Source organism: Solanum tuberosum, unplaced genomic scaffold (genome assembly GCF_000226075.1).
Source record: "Solanum tuberosum cultivar DM 1-3 516 R44 unplaced genomic scaffold, SolTub_3.0 scf00144, whole genome shotgun sequence".
Classification (NCBI taxonomy): domain Eukaryota; kingdom Viridiplantae; phylum Streptophyta; class Magnoliopsida; order Solanales; family Solanaceae; genus Solanum; species Solanum tuberosum.
In genome coordinates this window covers 13424-31971 of record NW_006239074.1, presented here as the reverse complement: position 1 = coordinate 31971, position 18548 = coordinate 13424, and the positions used below count along the sequence as shown (strand labels likewise).

General features: G+C 34.0%; 2 protein-coding genes across 2 annotated transcripts; one reads left to right on the top strand and one right to left on the bottom strand.

Moving 5' to 3' along the window:
• The first annotated feature begins 7449 nt into the window (after positions 1-7449).
• Positions 7450-9813, top strand: LOC102591024 (pentatricopeptide repeat-containing protein At5g46580, chloroplastic). Its single transcript, XM_006352776.2, has one exon. It carries the CDS (start codon positions 7572-7574, stop codon positions 9705-9707), a length of 2136 nt encoding a protein of 711 aa, XP_006352838.1. The 5' UTR covers positions 7450-7571; the 3' UTR covers positions 9708-9813.
• A 63-nt stretch (positions 9814-9876) lies between these two features.
• LOC102591363 (protein phosphatase 2C 29-like) lies at positions 9877-16640 on the bottom strand. The gene is made up of 4 exons (XM_006352777.2): positions 14461-16640; positions 12289-12402; positions 11691-11955; positions 9877-10531 (listed from the first exon to the last, which is right to left on the bottom strand). Exons 1-4 carry the CDS (start codon positions 16351-16353, stop codon positions 10407-10409), a joined length of 2397 nt encoding a protein of 798 aa, XP_006352839.1. The 5' UTR covers positions 16354-16640; the 3' UTR covers positions 9877-10406.
• Positions 16641-18548: the final 1908 nt, after the last annotated feature.

Here is an 18548-nt window from a genome sequence, read left to right as displayed (position 1 = left end):
CACCTGGATAAATTAATATTGCAAAAAATAAATTTCTTAAATTTAAAATTCATTGTTTAAAAGTTATTTTTGAATAAGGGCTGATTTCGCGGAACTCCTTTTGGATTTGGGTTTTTCTAGACGTGAAGTTGGTCGATTAAATTTCAAATTTGTCTGAAATTCTTACCAAGTAAGTGTTAATCTTTGTTTCCTTTACTTTTCATTTACATTTTACCCTATTTTTCGTTTAAAATATGCCAAATATTAAAGAAAAATGAAGATTTTACGTTTTTTTTATCGCTGTAGCGTTATGATGTGGCAAAAAATCACTTCCTCACGCGCCTAGTAGAGATTGTTGTCAATTTCTACGCCAGGTGGACGAAAAAGGTGTACGCGACGGAGGAATAAACAAGTTCGGGGGGGTAATTAAAACGAAATTTAGTTTAGGTGTACACTGTATAAAAAGCTTCAAGTTCAGGGGGGTAATGAGTACTTCTGCCTATTTTATACTGACGAATTCATGTGATTATTAAACTATAAAGAATTGTTCGCACTAACTGACCTAGTTATAATTTGAAAAATAAGACAAATATTTTGCTACGGACTATTGATTAAGATACAATGATAATGTAAAATTATATTTAGATATATAAGTAACATCAAAAGAAATAATCATACAAATGATACTAAAAAGGGATTAGCCGATGGAGAGATTAGCATACAAATTAAACTACTGGAAATTATAAATGGAAGTATTTCACTTTGTGCATGAGATAAAAAGGTGGCTTAAGGCTTTAATATAAAGTTGGGATGTAATAGGTGGCTTATGATGGTTTAATTTGTCAGATTGATTACTCAATTAAGAAGTAGTATTCATACACTAATTTTTCTTAATTGAAGAAAATTAAAAGCAAGAAGAAAAATATTTTTTTGGAGATGATAACTATTAATTGAGTGAGCATCTCAAAAATCAGCAAATTTTATCAGTTGGGATAAAAATACTTGGAGCGTATGCAAAAGTTAATCATTGCAAAGATAGACGATGATCAATCAGATGACAAAAAAAACAATATCAAAAAACTTAATAATTTAATATAATTTGATCAATTCATCGACATAATATAAAAGAAAGATTAAAAAAAATAAAAACTATTTAGAGAAAAATCTCTCAAAAACTCTTTAAATGACCATGTTATAAAAAAAATGTAGGGCAAATTCTAACACCACCTACAACTGTTAGATTTAATAATATAAACACATCTTTTTATAAAGGTCCCCTAATCTCATTATCCACCAAAAAGAACACACAAACACAAAGATGGTTCAGATTAGAGATTTGGATGTTTATTATAAAACCCTTTTCAGACCAAAAAAATAAAACTACCAATACTATTGATTAATGTGAACTATATAAAAAGTCATAAACAAATAATCCTAGCTGTGATTATATTGACATACTTCTAAATTGCAAGCCGTTACCCTTAATTGTTATTAAAGTTGCTTATATAAAGAACAAATTAGTTTTCCAGTTTCCATATATGGACAAGGCAAGTACATAATTACTGAGTTTGGCAAGTTAGGAATATTTTCTTGTCTACAACTTTTTTTTTTGTTCTAAAAAAGCAACATTAATGACGGCTGCTTTGAATCCAGAAGTACCAGTGGAGGATCAAGAAGTTACTCGACCTCGTACATTTGTAACAATGATAATGATATTATTGAAATTTGTTTGAATATTAATAACGTAATATCCTTTGATATTATTTTATGTATGTCCATTTTAACGCGAACTAATTTTTCATATATCTATTGTTATATTTTATTATCTCGTAAATATGAGTCGGAGAGGAGAAAGAAAGAAGATTTAAATTTTAAGGGGAACACATTTGGAGGTAAAATTATTTGAATTAAGACATAGTTATTTTTGTTGATTATTCTAGTCATTCTATTATTGAGAAGCAGAAAGTAAGAAGAAAATGTGATGATGACCACTAGATCATTAATTTAATTTTCTTTTTACCTCTTTTCTATTGCAAGGGATATAAGAAGTTGAGATCTTCTACTTAATTTTATATAGAACAAGCACACAAATTTTGAACGACGTGTGTTCTTCTAGCCATTAAAAATACGATATAATTATGAGGTGACCTCATTCATATCAAACAAAAAACTTTTACACTATTATAGATAATCCACTATTAACTAAATTAAGTTTACTTGTTGCACTCACGTTTAATTAACTCTTCAGTCATTTTTTTTTTTATTAAAGATAAGTATAAGGTGGAAATAGTCAAGTAGTAAAATAATCTACCTAATGAGAAACATGTGTTACATGACCAATTAATAATATACATAAGAAAGACTATAAGAGAGGTAAGTAATAATAATATATTAGCTACTACATACTTCATATTAGGCAGACAAGTAGACAATATATAGGCCTACAATTGTTTATAGCCAATAGACATTTTGTTCTTGTATGAATATAAGAACAATTTTTTGGTCATGCATATCACAAGATAAGAGATGCGAGGAAAAGAAAGAGATTGTTGGGTTCCACTCTCTATAATTATGTGGAAAAATTGTTGCGTTTAATCTATCTGGCGTGAATGAAAAATGAAGAGGAAAAAATCAAAGGAAAATAAAAACTTGAACAATTTTTTTTTATATAGGAACTTTGTCTAAAGTACTCCCTTATTTCTTTTTATTTGTTATTTTTCGTATTTTATGAGATTTAATTGACTGATTTTTGAAGTTAAATTGTATTACAATAATTCAATTATTATTTAAAATTTAGATTAGTTGGTGGAAAACTATATATAATATAATACAAGTTGTAATTCTTTCCATTTTAATATAATGAAAAAATAAATATTAAAATATTGGTCAAAGTTCATTGAATTTGACTTTCGAGAACTAAAAATGTGACAAGTAAAAGAGAACAAAAGTAAATAAAAACACTTTTACGTCGTCGTTGTTTTGCTTGACTCGGCCTAATTAGAAGTAATAATTCTACACCTTGAATACAATAATTAAGAAAATTAAATTCTTGAAGAACACACAAATAAAGTAGTATAATCCTACACCTTGAATATCATATTCCTTGAGGAAATTTTATTTTAACAGTATTAACATTCGCTATTTCTAAAATGAACTTAAAACTATGTGCTTCCTCCACTATTCTAAAGAGATAAAAAGTTGATGAAAAAAGGAAGAATGAATGAAAAGAAATAAATTAAAAGTGCAGTACGTACGTAGACAACTCTTTTGGTCTTAACCAAGGGACAAAAATGAGGAGGGGACACTTGAAATTGTACCAAAAATATTTTAGAGTTGGAATTTCATATTAGAATTTTTAGTGTGAATGAGGGATCCAACGTAGAATAGAAAAAGTTTGGTCAATTCAAGATATATAGTGATGTCATTGATCATCAAATCATAATGGAACAAAATATTAAAGCATCAACAATAGTAGAAGCACACGGGGATGGAGCTAGGGTAGGGTAGAGGGTATTGATTCCGACGAATCCAATAGTTTTAGGTTAAATTTTGTATATTTTATTTTAAGAAATCGATTAAATATCTATACATAATTTAGTTTAGAACCAATAATTATGTAACCGACTAGTCTGCTAGTGATATTGTCCACTTTGGGCTTAAGCTCGCACGGCTTTAAAACGTGTCACTAATGGGTAAGACTTGCTTATTCCTGTTGGATATATAAGTAAGCAGGTCTTACCCACTAGTGACGCGTTTTAAAGTCGTGTGGGTCTATGCCCAAAGCAGATAATATCACTAGCAGATTGGATGTCTATTATGATTTTATTCACATGCCTTTCGATTTCCTTGTCGATGTTTGTCTCAATTCTCTTAGAAGTCTACACCTTCTTTCGGCCATTTTGGATTTGTGTCTCATTCTCATGGTGGCAAATGGGAATTATTGTCTACAACCAACGGCTACTATTTCATTATTGGAAAAAATAAATTCAGCTGTCATTTTTGTGCTTAGCTAAAAGAAATTGGGTTGTTGGAATATTATAAATTCCAATATGTGACACTATATAACTCTTTGATGATGTTGTGAATCCATATTATTAGTTGGTAATTGGTAAATGCATATGATTAATTTAAAAGAGTCAAGCTAATAAATAATTAGGGTGTGTTTGATACGAAGGAAAATGTTTTTTCACGAAAATTAAGTGATTTTCTTATTTAATTTCAAGAGTTAGATAAGTAAGCAGAAATATTGTCCCCAAAAATTATTTATATATAGTCTAGACAGATACTATGAGTGGGTGGGTGTATTGGAGAGTAGACAATATGAAATATGAAATGTCAAAATTTATTTATCTTATTTTCACTAGCTAAAAATGTTATTTTTCTCATTTTAAAGAACTTATTTTCCTTGAAAATCATTCTCCACACACCCTTAATAAAAAAAATCTCTATATTATTGCTAGGTGATGAATAGTATGTCCCACATTGGTGAATGAATTGAACTATGGCACCTTTTATAAAGTTTGGACAATTTTTCTATTTTTGAGCTGACTTTTAGAGTATGAGTTAGACTCAAGACGTAATTTCACATGGTATCAGTGCCTGACTTTCAAGAAATTGGATAATTGCAAGGTGGAAATACGTCTAATCTATGAATGTGCACGTACCAAGAAATTGGACAATTGTGAGGTGGAAATATGTCTGATCCATATATGAATGTGCATGTACCATCGAACTCCAATATAGGTATCGAACACCGAATATAATAACTTTTTTAAAAAAAATAAAAAATTACAAGTTATCATACTAACAATTAGTCTCTATTTTTTTCCCTATGATTTCAACTTGTGAAATTAGAATTAGTCTAACTGTAATTATTAATGCCAATGACTTAATTAGACCACTAATCTCCTACACGTCATCCTCCATGTAGGCCACCTATGTTTACCTCCTGTCGGCAAGTTAGTCTTCATTAGACTATATTAAATTAATTAATGTGATTAGTCATAAGCACAATTTTGAGGTTGTTTCATGGAATTTTGAGAAAAATCAGAAAATACTATAATTAATTAAGTTGATATGTCTAATGACAATTTGTTTTGTCCTTATATAGTCATCAGAATCAATAATCATGCTTATGCAAATCTTGACTAAAATGTCACCTTAATTATTTCTTAATTCTTTTGTTATTTATTTAAGTAATTATTTAGTTTCTCTGAATTTGTATTTAAACGTGAGATTTTAATACTTACTACATATGTTTATGAATATAATGTTGGACTCTAAGCTCTTTGCTTTTTGCAAAATAACGACAAAGGCAATTTAAAATTAAAAATAACTTGTTTTGTCAAACATTTTGAAAATAGAACTTAGTTACTACTATTATTTTCACTAAACCATTTCAATTCTTTTTTTCTAAAAAAATTTCATTTGGTCTTCGGAGTCATATTGAAGTTTTGATTAAATTTAGATCGTACACTGCAGCGCTCATTCGGAGGTAACGCTCCCAACAAGATTTTCTTCATATCCAAAACTCAAACCCGAGACCTCTGATTAAGAGTGAGACAGTGGGTGAGACAATCTCACCACTGCACCACAACCCATATCGGTACAAAACCATTTCAATTCAACGATTCCTGTTTCCATTTGATTTTCATTGTAATCATTCTGGATATATACTAAAAGTTTGACTAAAAAGTTATATTGATTCCAATCATCTGTCTAGGAAGCTATGATCCAAGTCGTAATACTAATGACGGAGTCATAATTTTCATCAAGGATACTCAAGAAAAATCATTATTACATATATAATTTTAGTTATATATGTACTATATAATTATTTTTTTAGAGAGAGGGGAATTTAAATGAACTTCTTGTACCGCTCCTTCTGATATATTCGCCCTGTGTAATAAATGATGTGGTTGTTAATTAAGTGTTAACTTGAGTGTAATTAGGGTTGTCAAATCAAGAGATCTCTAGCTCCCACCAATAATCCTAATATCATTTGAATTGACATCATTCCACCATATTCATTTAACTTTTTGTAGTTGCCCAATTAATATGATGACCTTTTTTTTAGTGATCATGACTGATTAACTTTTTGTCCTTTATTAAGCAAATTTTATCAATGTTGATCTTGAAGGACATAACTAACATAGTTTTTTTTTTATATCTGAATATGCATAATTTATATTAATTTAAAAATTAATAAATATAAAATTAATTAAATATCATTTTCACAAAATATATTAGAGAAAACGGTGACAGTAGAGATCGTTGGTAGCGGTGATTGTTTGATAAAAGTTGACTTTTGGTACATTAGTTTCAAAAGTCTTTCTTTCTTAAATTGAATGTCGAGACAAATATATCATATAAACTGAAACGGATGAAGTAATAAGTGGTCCGAAAATTGACCAACTAGGCTATTTTTTACCAAAACAATGGGTCCTCAAAAGTGTTAGGATTTGCCCTGATTTTCTTACCTTATTTGAAATTTATTTTTCTGTGGAAGGAAAATCAAAGTATTACCATAAATGCTTGAACTTTTTCCGAAAGGAAAATATAATTTTCTTCCATATTTGGTTTATTTTTTCCTTAGAGGAAAAGTTTGAAGATCTATAAATTGAAGATTTCTATTCTCATAACATATAATAATATTATGTCTTAGCAGAAGTTTTTGTCATCTAATTTATCACTATCTTGATTTGCAATTATAAGCTTTCGTATGACGCTCTAATCACTTTCGAACCCAACAAAAAAGTAAAGCCCAATAAGAAAACTACTGACCCATTTACAAATTCACCTAACAACCCATTTAGTATAAGAAATCCATTGTACTAGTTCCAATTTTTATTTTTTATTTAAAAGATCCAGTAGGGTTTTAGCCTTTTTAGAGATTTTACCAAGAATGAGAAAATAGTCTTTTAATTATATATTTATCGAATTTAGTCTTTTAACTATTTAAAATGTGTTATCAAGTTTGGTCTCTTAACTAAACATTTACCGTTTTTAGTCTCTTAGTTGTACACTTACCGATTTTAGTTCTTTAAGTATTCAAAAACTTATCAGGTTTGATCTTTGTCTATTTTTCATACAAATAGCTTAGGTTAATATTAGTGGAACTCATATCTCCGTAAATTAAATCTTTAATCCATTTTTCTAATTGTTCGCTCTTCTCTATTTTTTCTTCAAATTACTTTTATGAAAAGAACCCTATCCTAATTTTATTCAATGGAGAATAAAATTAAGCATATTATTATCGCTAATGACATGAATATGGTATGTTCCCTTCTTTAGCGGTTAACGGTTCATAATCAGTGTAGATTTTTTAGATTTTTCTTTATTTTTCATAGAAAAGAAAGTAAAGCCCAATAGAAAAACTACTTGGTCCATTTGCAAATTCACCTATCAGCCCATTTAGTATTAGAAATCCAAATTTTAATTTTCTTGAAAAGATCTAAGTAGGGTTTTAGCCCTTTTTAGGGGTTTTACCAAGACTCAACTAATCACTGAAAATCCAGATAAGGTGTCAAAATATCCACAAAATTTCTTATAGATGTATTTTCATTGAAGTTCCAAATCCAAACTCTTTGGCCATGGCTGCAAAATTCTCTACTGGTTTAGACATCCATTGCAGCATACCTTACACTTCAGACACAAAGCTTCTTTATGGTTCATCTTCTTCTTCCACCAAATCATCAAGATTGTCCCTGAAAAGATTCACTATTCTTTGCAATTCCACCTCAAAATCTCCAAAACCAAATCTTGATTTAGATTCTTCAAGAAAAAAGCCCTCTCTTTCTGAACAACTAAAGCCACTTTCCAACACCATTCTTGATGACCCACCAAACCAAGCAAGAATTCTTTCTAAGCCAAAGTCAACTTGGGTAAACCCCACAAGGCCTAAACCTTCTGTTTTGTCTTTACAGAGGCAGAAAAGGTCTTCTTACTCTTACAATCCTCAAATTAGAGACCTTAAGAATTTTGCTAGGAGGTTAAGTGAGTCTCATTTCTCTGATGATGCTTTCTTGGCTGTTCTTGAAGATATCCCACATCCACCCACTAGAGATAATGCTTTGTTGGTGCTTAATAGTTTGAGGCCATGGCAAAAGACTATTTTTTTCTTCAATTGGATCAAGACTAGGAATTTGTTTCCTCTTGAAACTATCTTTTATAATGTTGCTATGAAGTCTTTGAGGTTTGGGAGGCAGTTTCAGCAGATTGAGGAATTAGCTTTTGAGATGATTGATAGTGGGATTGAGCTGGATAACATTACTTATTCTACTATTATTACTTGTGCTAAAAGGTGTAATCTTTTTGATAAGGCAGTTGAGTGGTTTGAGAGGATGTATAAGACTGGTTTGATGCCTGATGAAGTTACTTATTCTGCTGTTTTGGATGTGTATGCTCAGTTGGGGAAGGTTGAGGAGGTGATGAGCTTGTATGAGAGAGGGAGGGCTAGTGGATGGACTCCAGACCCTGTTGCTTTTGCTGTGTTGGCTAAAGTGTTTGGTGCAGCTGGGGATTATGATGGTATTAGGTTTGTGTTGCAAGAGATGAAGGCACTTGAAGTGCAGCCTAATTTGGTTGTGTATAATACATTGTTAGAGGCAATGGGTAAGGCTGGGAAGCCTGGTTTGGCAAGGAGTCTGTTTGAGGAAATGGTGGATTCAGGGCTTACCCCGGATGCGAAGACGTTAACAGCATTGATCAAGATTTATGGGAAGGCAAGGTGGGCTAGAGATGCTTTGGATCTTTGGGAAAGAATGAAGTCTAATGGATGGCCTATGGACTTCATTTTGTACAATACATTGTTGAGTATGTGTGCAGATCTTGGGTTGGAGGAAGAGGCCGAGACGTTGTTTCATGATATGAGGAAGTCGGATAATTGTAGACTTGATAGCTGGAGCTATACAGCAATGCTGAACATATATGGAAGCGTAGGAAATGCAGAGAAAGCTATGGCTTTGTTTGAGGAAATGTCTAGAGTAGGTATCGAGCTTAACGTTATGGGATGCACTTGTTTGGTTCAGTGCTTTGGTAGAGCACAGAGGATAGATGATTTGGTTAAGGTGTTTGAAATCTCAGTACAAAGAGGAGTCAAGCCAGATGACAGACTTTGTGGATGCTTACTCTCAGTTGTGTCCTATTGCAAGGGCGACGATGCAGATAAGGTCCTTGCTTGTCTACAACAAGCTAACCCAAGATTGGTAACCTTTGTCAAGATGTTAGAAGATGAGAGCACTAGCTATGACATTGTGAAAGAAGAGTTCAGGTCCATACTGACTAATACATCAGATGATGCTAGAAGGCCCTTCTGTAATTGTCTAATTGATATATGCAGAAAGAGAAATCTCGCAGAGAGGGCTCACGAGCTTCTGTACTTGGGAACTGTATATGGACTATACCCAGGTTTACATACTAAGACACCAGAAGAATGGCGATTGAACGTACGAGCACTATCTGTTGGTGCAGCTCAAACTGCATTTGAAGAATGGATGAGAACACTAGCTAAGATTGTGCAGAGTGAAGAGCCCTTGCCTGAAGTGTTATCAGCAAACACAGGAGCTGGTACTCACAAGTTCTCACAGGGTTTGGCAAATGCCTTTGCTTCTCATGTGGAGAAGCTTGCTGCTCCTTTCAAACAGAGTGAAGAGAAGGCCGGTTTCTTCATCGCGACTCGTGAAGATGTAGTGTTATGGGTCCAATCAAAGGCAGCTGCAACTGCATAAATCATTTTTTTTTACTTAGGATTATGCCTTTAATTAAACTTGATTGATCATTGATGTACTTTGGGTAAACTGAATAATTATGATAAAAGTACTTAAGCTATATGCATAAAGATATCGAAGTGTTTCTTTGCCAATGCCCCATTTGTAAGATGAACTTTTACACAAGGAGGATATAAACAACATTTCTCTCTTCTGTAAGTGGAAATCCACCTCCAAAATACATAGATTCTCTCGCCTAAACCTCTGTAACTAAGCCACCAACCTGATTACAAACATTTCTTTGGGCTCTAAAAAAGTAGAGATGAGGGGGGACTAAAAAAGAAAATGAACTTGAATGAATGAAAGTATCCTCTATGCAAAATCTAGAAAAGAAAATAAATAAAAAGATCCTGTTTCTTTCTTCTACTTAAGTTCTCTACTTTCAGTGTAGCGAATGCGCTACACTGAGCCTTCCCCGATATGTAGCACTAGTTTAGGCTGTTTGTCAAGAGGATAAGCAGACCACTGTGCATATGTTGACTTCAAATGATCCTCAAAACTCCAATTCTGGTGATCCAGGGGAACCACCATGGCTCCTCTCAAGAAACTAGGAGATTACCCAGCTTCCCCACTTATCCCAAGATCTCAACTCAGGATCAAAACGGCAGCAGCACTACACATGGATATCATTGTTGCACAGATGCCACCAGTTGTAAAAACTCAGAGGTATTTCCCTGACGACTTCCAAATTCTTCCTTCAAGAGATATCACCATAACAGTAACATCATCATGGTACTTCCTGCGGTCCCCTTGAGGGATATCCAGCAATTCATGCAATTCCATTCCTGCAGACGAAATTAAATCTGCTTGAGAACAGGTATCTGGCATGTCATAACCAGAAAAAAAAAAAAAAATCATATAGAAGGTCAACCATAAGATAACCATGAAACCAAGGTTCTCCGTATTTAAAATAGACTTCTTTTTATTGGTTATAAAATCCTACAAGTAGAATGAAGCTGCCAAGAATACTATTGTGAAAAACGGAGCCTAAGAAAAATATTAGTCTTCATATTCTAGTCATACATTCATTACAAAGCTTAGATAAGCATGTCATTGATCGTGTCCCAGAAACCCAAGAGTGCACACAGTTGATATGTGAAAGATGACTAAGATCACAACCATAGCATGCCCGTGAAAATAACTGCACTTAACTTACAACAATGCAACATATTCAAAACATGCATTTTTTTAAAAAAGACAAGGATGAAGGAAATTTCTAACAGAATGCTCCGTGAGCAGGGAGCATGCATTCTTTTTTAACCAAAAAAAAATGCAGAGGAGAAGAGAATTCTAAACAACTGCATAGCAAACACAGTCACAAAAGCCAATATAATACTCAAGCTTCTTAAATTTCCAAAAACAGCTAGACCATTCGCAGCAGAAGGAAAGGAAGGATAAGATCAATTAGTGTACTAATAACACAAAATCAAGAATATAGTTTACTTGATCCCTTGTAATCACTAACAATCAGTTTTAAAGAAGAAAAAATCAAACTTTTTTTTATAGCAAAAACAGGCCCAACAACGCTTCCTTAAAACTCAAGAACTGAGTTGCAAACTTATCATTTTGAACACTTCAGAAAACGCAACCTAAAAGACCAGTACACAACTGCAAAAGTTGCAGAATGCAAGTGCAAAGGAAAAGGATAGAACTTCCCAGGCCTGAAATTGATTTATTTCTAACTATGCCTGGACTATTTAGCAGAAGATATGAGTTTTGGCTTTTCTCCATGGGGTAAGGAGCAAAAATTGAAACAGCGAGTTGTCTATGAGAACCAAAAATTATGAGACTGCATTGGCAGATAAAATTCTCATAGCAAAAACTCCAGTGGCTCAGAAATATATAAACATCACGACCTCCAATGCATAGCAAGGTCGGAAAATTACCAAAACGAAAGGCTAGTTTACCTCTACCCCCAACAGGAAGACTAGACAGAAAACTTACCAGCTTTCTTGGCTGCACGGAATAAAAGCTCCTCAATCAGGTGTTGAGCAGGATCCCCATCTGGAAATTTCTCCATAAAATTCTCAACATGAGAGACCACCTCCTCATTGCTCAAGTCTTGGTATAAGCCATCAGAGGAGAGTACCAAAAACTGATCCCCTGGACAGAGTCTATGGTGGCGCAACGAAGGTGTACAAGAAACATAAGGAGCATTGCCAATGTACACATTCCGAAACATTTCTAGCAATACATCGTTGAATTTAGGCTGCACAAACATATATTCAAAATGTTGGGGGGACTAGCAACAAAAATGTTTTAAAATGTAAGTAGCTCTTCAATTGTGCATCCAAAGAAGTACATCAAATATGCAACAAATCATTCAAGTCTCCACATTAAAATGCAGTCAAAAAATAGAAAGATATGTATCATACAGAACACAGGACAAATGAATGTAGTTGCACAAGATGGCAATATGTCAAAGAGGGAATTCTGTATCCAAGTTTAAGCAAAAATGAGACTCCAAACTGTGAAATTTGATGCAAAGGAGAAGATTTTGGGATTAGGCGCCAGAATGAAGAATGAGAAGTGAAAGACCAACCTGTTTGAGGAAGCCTGCACCAAAGGCACGAGTGACCTTCAAACGACCTTTTACCCGACCATTGACAATGCAATTGCTGTCATCTGGGTGCTCACTCTTAATTCTAATGACTTCCTGAAATTATCAGAGAAAGATATCAATTTAAGAACCAGTTCTTGTTAAAATATAAGAAGAACAACATATGCTATAAGCAATAGCAAGTAATATTATAGTAAACAGCATAAGAAGACTAGTTTCATCATTAATGTCTTGTAACCGTAAAATATACATAGCACAACAAAGTCGAACAAAAAACATACACATCATAGCAGGCAGGTAAAGGGAGACGTCATCATACTCACTTTTAAATATATGTGAAGAATACTAGGAAAGGTAGCCTGAAGAACCAGACTCTATAAAAGCATACCATCCTGCTCCCTATTTGCAAACCTTGTATGCTGTATTAATAACTTAGCAGGATCAGCATGCAAGCCAACTTTCACATGATTGCATCAACAGGTCTATTCATCTGTGTACACTGTACAATAGATGAGGACTTCCCAGGGGGTAACCCATTCTAGTACTAATCTCGCTCAAGGACAACTATTGTACAACAGATGCTCTCTAATTAAGTCGCACAAACACATGCTGGTTTTCTTGAACAGGAGTTCTCCTTTTAGTCCTTTAGACTCTTTTTTAGTAGCTTTTAAGTTTTCATATTAGTTAATTTGTATTGTTCCACAAGTAGATCAGTAGAGATTCACCATAAAATTGTTCGTAAAACTTGAAGGTACATTCTGCAAACTGCTTCAATTCCAGATAAAGGAGTAATTTCTATAATTCAAGGCAACAGTAAACCCTGAAGCAGAGCCCTTGTAGTTCACTATGGCCGTCCCTTAAGAGCTGCAGAGACTAAAGCTAATTTACACTACTTTCAAGCCATCACAAATAATTCATTAAATTTGAAATAGTGGTTTATCTTCAGACTCGAAGGATAAAAAGTTGATTAAAAACCTAAATCCTAAACTATGCTCTCAATGTTATTGCTTAAATCAGCAGAAAGACATAGCCATACTGCTTTGAAGTAAATTGCCGGTAGTAGAGATTATATCAGTAAACGCACAAATGAAACTTGACCCAATTTGTAATTCGCAAGAGGGTATCTAGACTTCTTGTTCAGCATTTAACATGGTCAATGTACACATACTGGTTAATTTTCCAGCTTCCCTAATCCTTTGTCTTCTTCCTAGTATGACAACTAGGCATTAGCTGGTCTCAAAATGCAAAGTACTGGCTTCTTTAACATCAATTTATTATCATTAGAATGACAAAAATCAAAAAGCAGCACATGAAAAGAAACCACCATAGTTATGCAGGCAATTCAGACCAACTATAAGCATCAGATTAAAAAAGTTCCCCTACATTGACACCAAGCAAGTTGTTCTAGCCATATAAAACTGGACACACATATTCACATAATCTAAGATCGCAGAAATAGTCGCTAGTAATGGTCATCTCAGAGTCAAGGTGATCTAAACTCCGATTGATGGTCACTGGATGTAATTTATAACAAGTGGTACAGCCAATATCTTTGAGATAAGTGACTAAAAATGTGGTTTATGATTAAGTTACCTTTTCAAAAAAAAAAAAAAATGTGGTTTATGATAACTAGTTCATTAAACAATCTGCTGAGTTGGTATGCTACAACTTCAAATTGATCATCACTTGATTCAGTTTATAACAAGTGGTATGGCTAATATCTTAGAGGCAAGTGGGATAGATGTGGTTTACAATAACTAATTCATTAAACAATCTGTTGAGGTGGTTAGCAGAAACTTTAATTGTACCTAATTGGAAAAGACAAGTGAATAGCACTTGAAGAAGAAGTCAACAGAAGTCTTTATCAGATGGGTATACCAGCAAACCTTCCTAACATTTAAGAGTTGAATACACTTAGATCAAGAATTAGTGACCAACAAGATAACAATAAGGCAGACAGATGCATAATATATCTCTACAGTTGCAACTTCAAGACAAACCAGCCTTCAAAGTTCCTATTTGGAAACATATCCAAGTGAAATTGTTTCGCCACTACATTAAATCAACCACTTTCTTCAAAAGACAACTGCACATTAAATCTCAGACATTTAATCAAGCATCATAAGTAACTGACAAGGGACTAAGGAACCTTACTTCTTCAATATTAGTGCTGTGATCAGTGGATAATTGCAATGCAGTCAGCTTCATACCCTGAACAGGTGCCTCATTTGTCACCTTATTCTCCTCATTGCAGGCACTTGTTGTTTCTTCAACAATGCCCTCAACAGTCAACCCGCCATTACGTGGACCTTTGGATTCTGAAGTAGAACTAACCTCCTCAGGCTCATATTTTGCCACAATAGCACGACTATCTCCTACGTTCATTACATACACATCTTCATCTCTCATTAAAGCAACCAACAAACAAGACCCCATAAGTGCTAGCTCCGGATATCGATCAAGAACTCTATCTGTCATATCCAAGTACGCTAACTCAGTAACTTCAAGAGCCCTGGACATTGCCCTCAAAACCAACTCATGATCAACTGGACCCGTCTTTCGCCTCTTCTCATTTCTACTAGTCCTTTCCTCCTCAACTCTATTCTCCTCCTCTTCAACTTTCTCTTTAGCTTCCAATCCAAATTTCCACGGGAATAATTTCTTACTCTCTTTGTGCTTACTTAACAATCCATGTTTCAATTTCGACAACAGCAACGACCTCCTATTCACTGCTGAACCAGCATTATTTACACTTAATGCATCGTCTACTGAAAATGCAAATCTATCTGAACCCGAAAGATCAAGCCCATCTTCTGGATCCTCTTCTGCTAAAAATTCCCACAATCTCCTCCTCCTAACTTCTATCTCCCCTGACTCAAAAGTCACCTTCTTTGACGGCCTTCTATCCACCTGCTGCAAATTCACCTCACTTTCACCTTCTTCTACTCCTTCAACCCCGCTATTAGTTTCCCCCGGTACTAAATTAGAATCAGGTATGCTAGAATTCGCAGCAATCACTTCGCTTTCTGAACTTGGATTTGCCCCTTCTGGATTACTAGTATCTTCACTATCCCAAAATAAACCCTCCAATTCTTTATACATAGCTTTGTATAGATTACTCATCAAAAACTCCGGGGCATCAGGGCCATTAAAACCATCATAAATTCCAACAAATAGCCATCCATGCTCTTCCGATACAACCACATGCACACGATCCTCCCCCGCTTTACCCAATGCCCATTGAACATTGGATTCGCTGCCCATATCCGAATCATGTGTACAGTCCCCGGCGATCGGAATGTCCTTTCTGCCGTTGACAAAGTTTCTCACCGGTACTACCCACGGCCGTTTCTTCTCGGAGAAATTCCTGTAGAAGGCTTTTTTAATTCCCGAAATGCCCTTTTTCCTCCTCTTTTTAACATAAACTCCACCCAGTGGAGCAGAGAACGGAACCCGGTTGCCTCCGCCGCCGCCGTCTGAGCCGGTGGTAGCATCAAGCGGTCCAGATAGTGCCCCACGCTCGATCGGACCAGACATGAAGAAGGCTCTCTCCATTGGACCGGACGGTTCGCCGCTAACTCCGCCTCGAGGCACCGGCTGAAGTGGCAAAGCACTAAACGACGACGTACTCTCGAAACCATTTACAACACTGCCCCTAACATTATTACCGCCATTAAAACCCACAAGACCACCACCAGCATCATTTCCAGTGGCATCATCATAAAAATTGTCAAGTTGAAGGACAGTTCTGGGAGTAGAAGTGTTAGCACTGACAGAAGCTCCAGAAATGGCACGAAACCCAGTTTCCGATGGACCAAGCTGCCTCGACCTCAGAGGAGCTGGTTCATCAAACCGTAACGACTGAGAAGGTGAAACAAATCGATCTGAGTGAGTGGGAGATACAAACCTCGCAGATGACCTCACATAACAGAAGGAATGGCCGAGGGTTTCATCAAGCGGTTCACCGGCGGTGAAGATCACCTCCGTTTCACCCCGGTTCACCGCCGGGTTAAAACACGGAAACAGCTGCGAAAACCCTCCTCCCATCACATTCGATTCATTTCCCCTCCTCCCACCCCCCGAAACTCTATACACACAAATTTATCAATATCTGTCAAGTGTTACAAACTTTCACAACCGATATTCCAACCCCAGAAACCAAAAAGAAAAAAAAAATCTAACCAGAAAAAAAAAACCTGTGTTTTGTAGAACTAGCTACAGGGTACAAGAATTGTTTAAGTTCTTGGGTTTTGGTTTTTGAAAGAGAGAGATATATAGTGAGAGAAAATGAAGTTTAGAGAGAGAAAGAAAGAGTGGAGTAGTTTTTTTTTTGTACTACTGTTTTTGCGGGCTGATGAAGTTAAAAAGGAATATAATTTGAAAAAAAAAGACCAAAAAAAGAAAAGAAGATGAAGACACCTCTGTTTTATTCGTGGCGGAATCAGAATTTTCGTAACACTTTTATAGAAAAGTATTGAACATGAACTTGACATAAATTATTAATTTCATCTCTAAATTATTGATATCCTTAAAAATAACTTTCTAGTTGACGAACTAAACTTAGATATATCTCATGATACTACAAGTAATATCAAACTCTTGTAGGAGGATAAAAATTTTCATAAAAAATCAAAAAAAATATTGAAAACACTCCTAAATTTGGCGAGAATTTAGAAGTGATAGGGGTATATTTATGTTCAGTTAATCAAGTTAAGGAATAGTTTTAAGGCTGTCAATAGTTTAAGAATAAAATTAATAATTCACGCAAATTTATTAGTATTTTCAATACTTTTCTCTATTTTATAATTATTCATCGAAATAATTTAAACAAACCTCTCGATCTTACCTAACTCCGCCCGAGTGATCGTAGTAGACCAAAAAATTGAGAATAGAGGGCTATATTTTACGTTTTCTATATTTTTTTATTAGGAAAAAGTTAGAGGTGACCTGGCAAATGGGATCCACGTAGGCAGCCAGGTGGGAAACTTAAGGTGAAATGACGATAAGGGGTATGTGAAAATGGAAGAATAACGGATGTGGACAGGAGAATGTGTGAGTTTAAAGAAAGGAGGAGTAGGGTCAAGGTGGGGAATTGAGGGACATTTATGGAGTGCTTTTGTCTTTATCGTTGTTTTTTGGGTGACTGAATCTGACTATTGGTTTTTCTTTTGTATTTTTTTGTTTTATAAAAATAAAAATAATAAAATCTCAAAGGTCAAGTCCAAATTCATACTGTTTTTAGTCGATATCATCTATGTAAAATTAAACAATGAGTTGTACTCATACTCTTAATGACTATTTTACCCTTTTTAGATTTTTATTAATCATTTTTACTACGTAATTTTTTATCACAGATTTTGGATTAAATTGTAAAAATTTGTCTTGGGATTTTTAAAATTTAATTAGAGAGTTTTTTTTTATATAAAATATAAATTTATGTTTATAAAAAAAAATTATGATTTATAAATCATTGAAACTAGTACTTTAATTAAAGATTACAAGTAATTCAACTTTTAGAAATACGAGGAATATTACAAAATTAAGATAAAGAGAATTAATTATTCAAATACTACTAAAACAAATGTTTGCTTGGGGGTTTGTATAATATGGGAAGTCCCACCAAGGACTTTAGGGAATAGTAGTCAAACAAACACACTTTAATTAATAATTTTATAGACCAACATATTTTTTATTTTTTTTTATTTAAATAAATGAGAAGAAAAGGTAAAGTTTGCATGTGAAGGCGGGAAAAAAGGGTAATGAATTAGAAGAAATATTTTTTATTTTGTTTTAATCAAAAAAATAAAATGTGTGCAGAGAAAGTCAAACGAGTTTGTTGGTAGCAAGGAATTTCTTTTAGAGGGAAAAAGGACAAGGCAGCATCTTATTGTCACAAGCTCTGTGTGAACCAAAATTTTGTTAAATTTGGAAGCTAGTTACCCCTTTTATAAATTCATAAAAAAAAAAAAAAAAACTCTAGAAGACACAATTTTAGGACCTGTTTAATAATGAGAAAAAAATTACTTTTTTGAATTTTAATATTTAATTACAAAATATTCAAATACAATTTGAAGTTGTATTTGAAATTTGAAAAATACTCAATATTTTGTTATCACTTTTTTCACGAAATATGGTTTAGTACAACAACAACAACAACATACCTAGTAAAATCTCACAAAGTAGGGTTCGAAGAGAGTAGAGTGTACGCAAATTTTATCACTAACTCATGGAGGTAGAGAGGT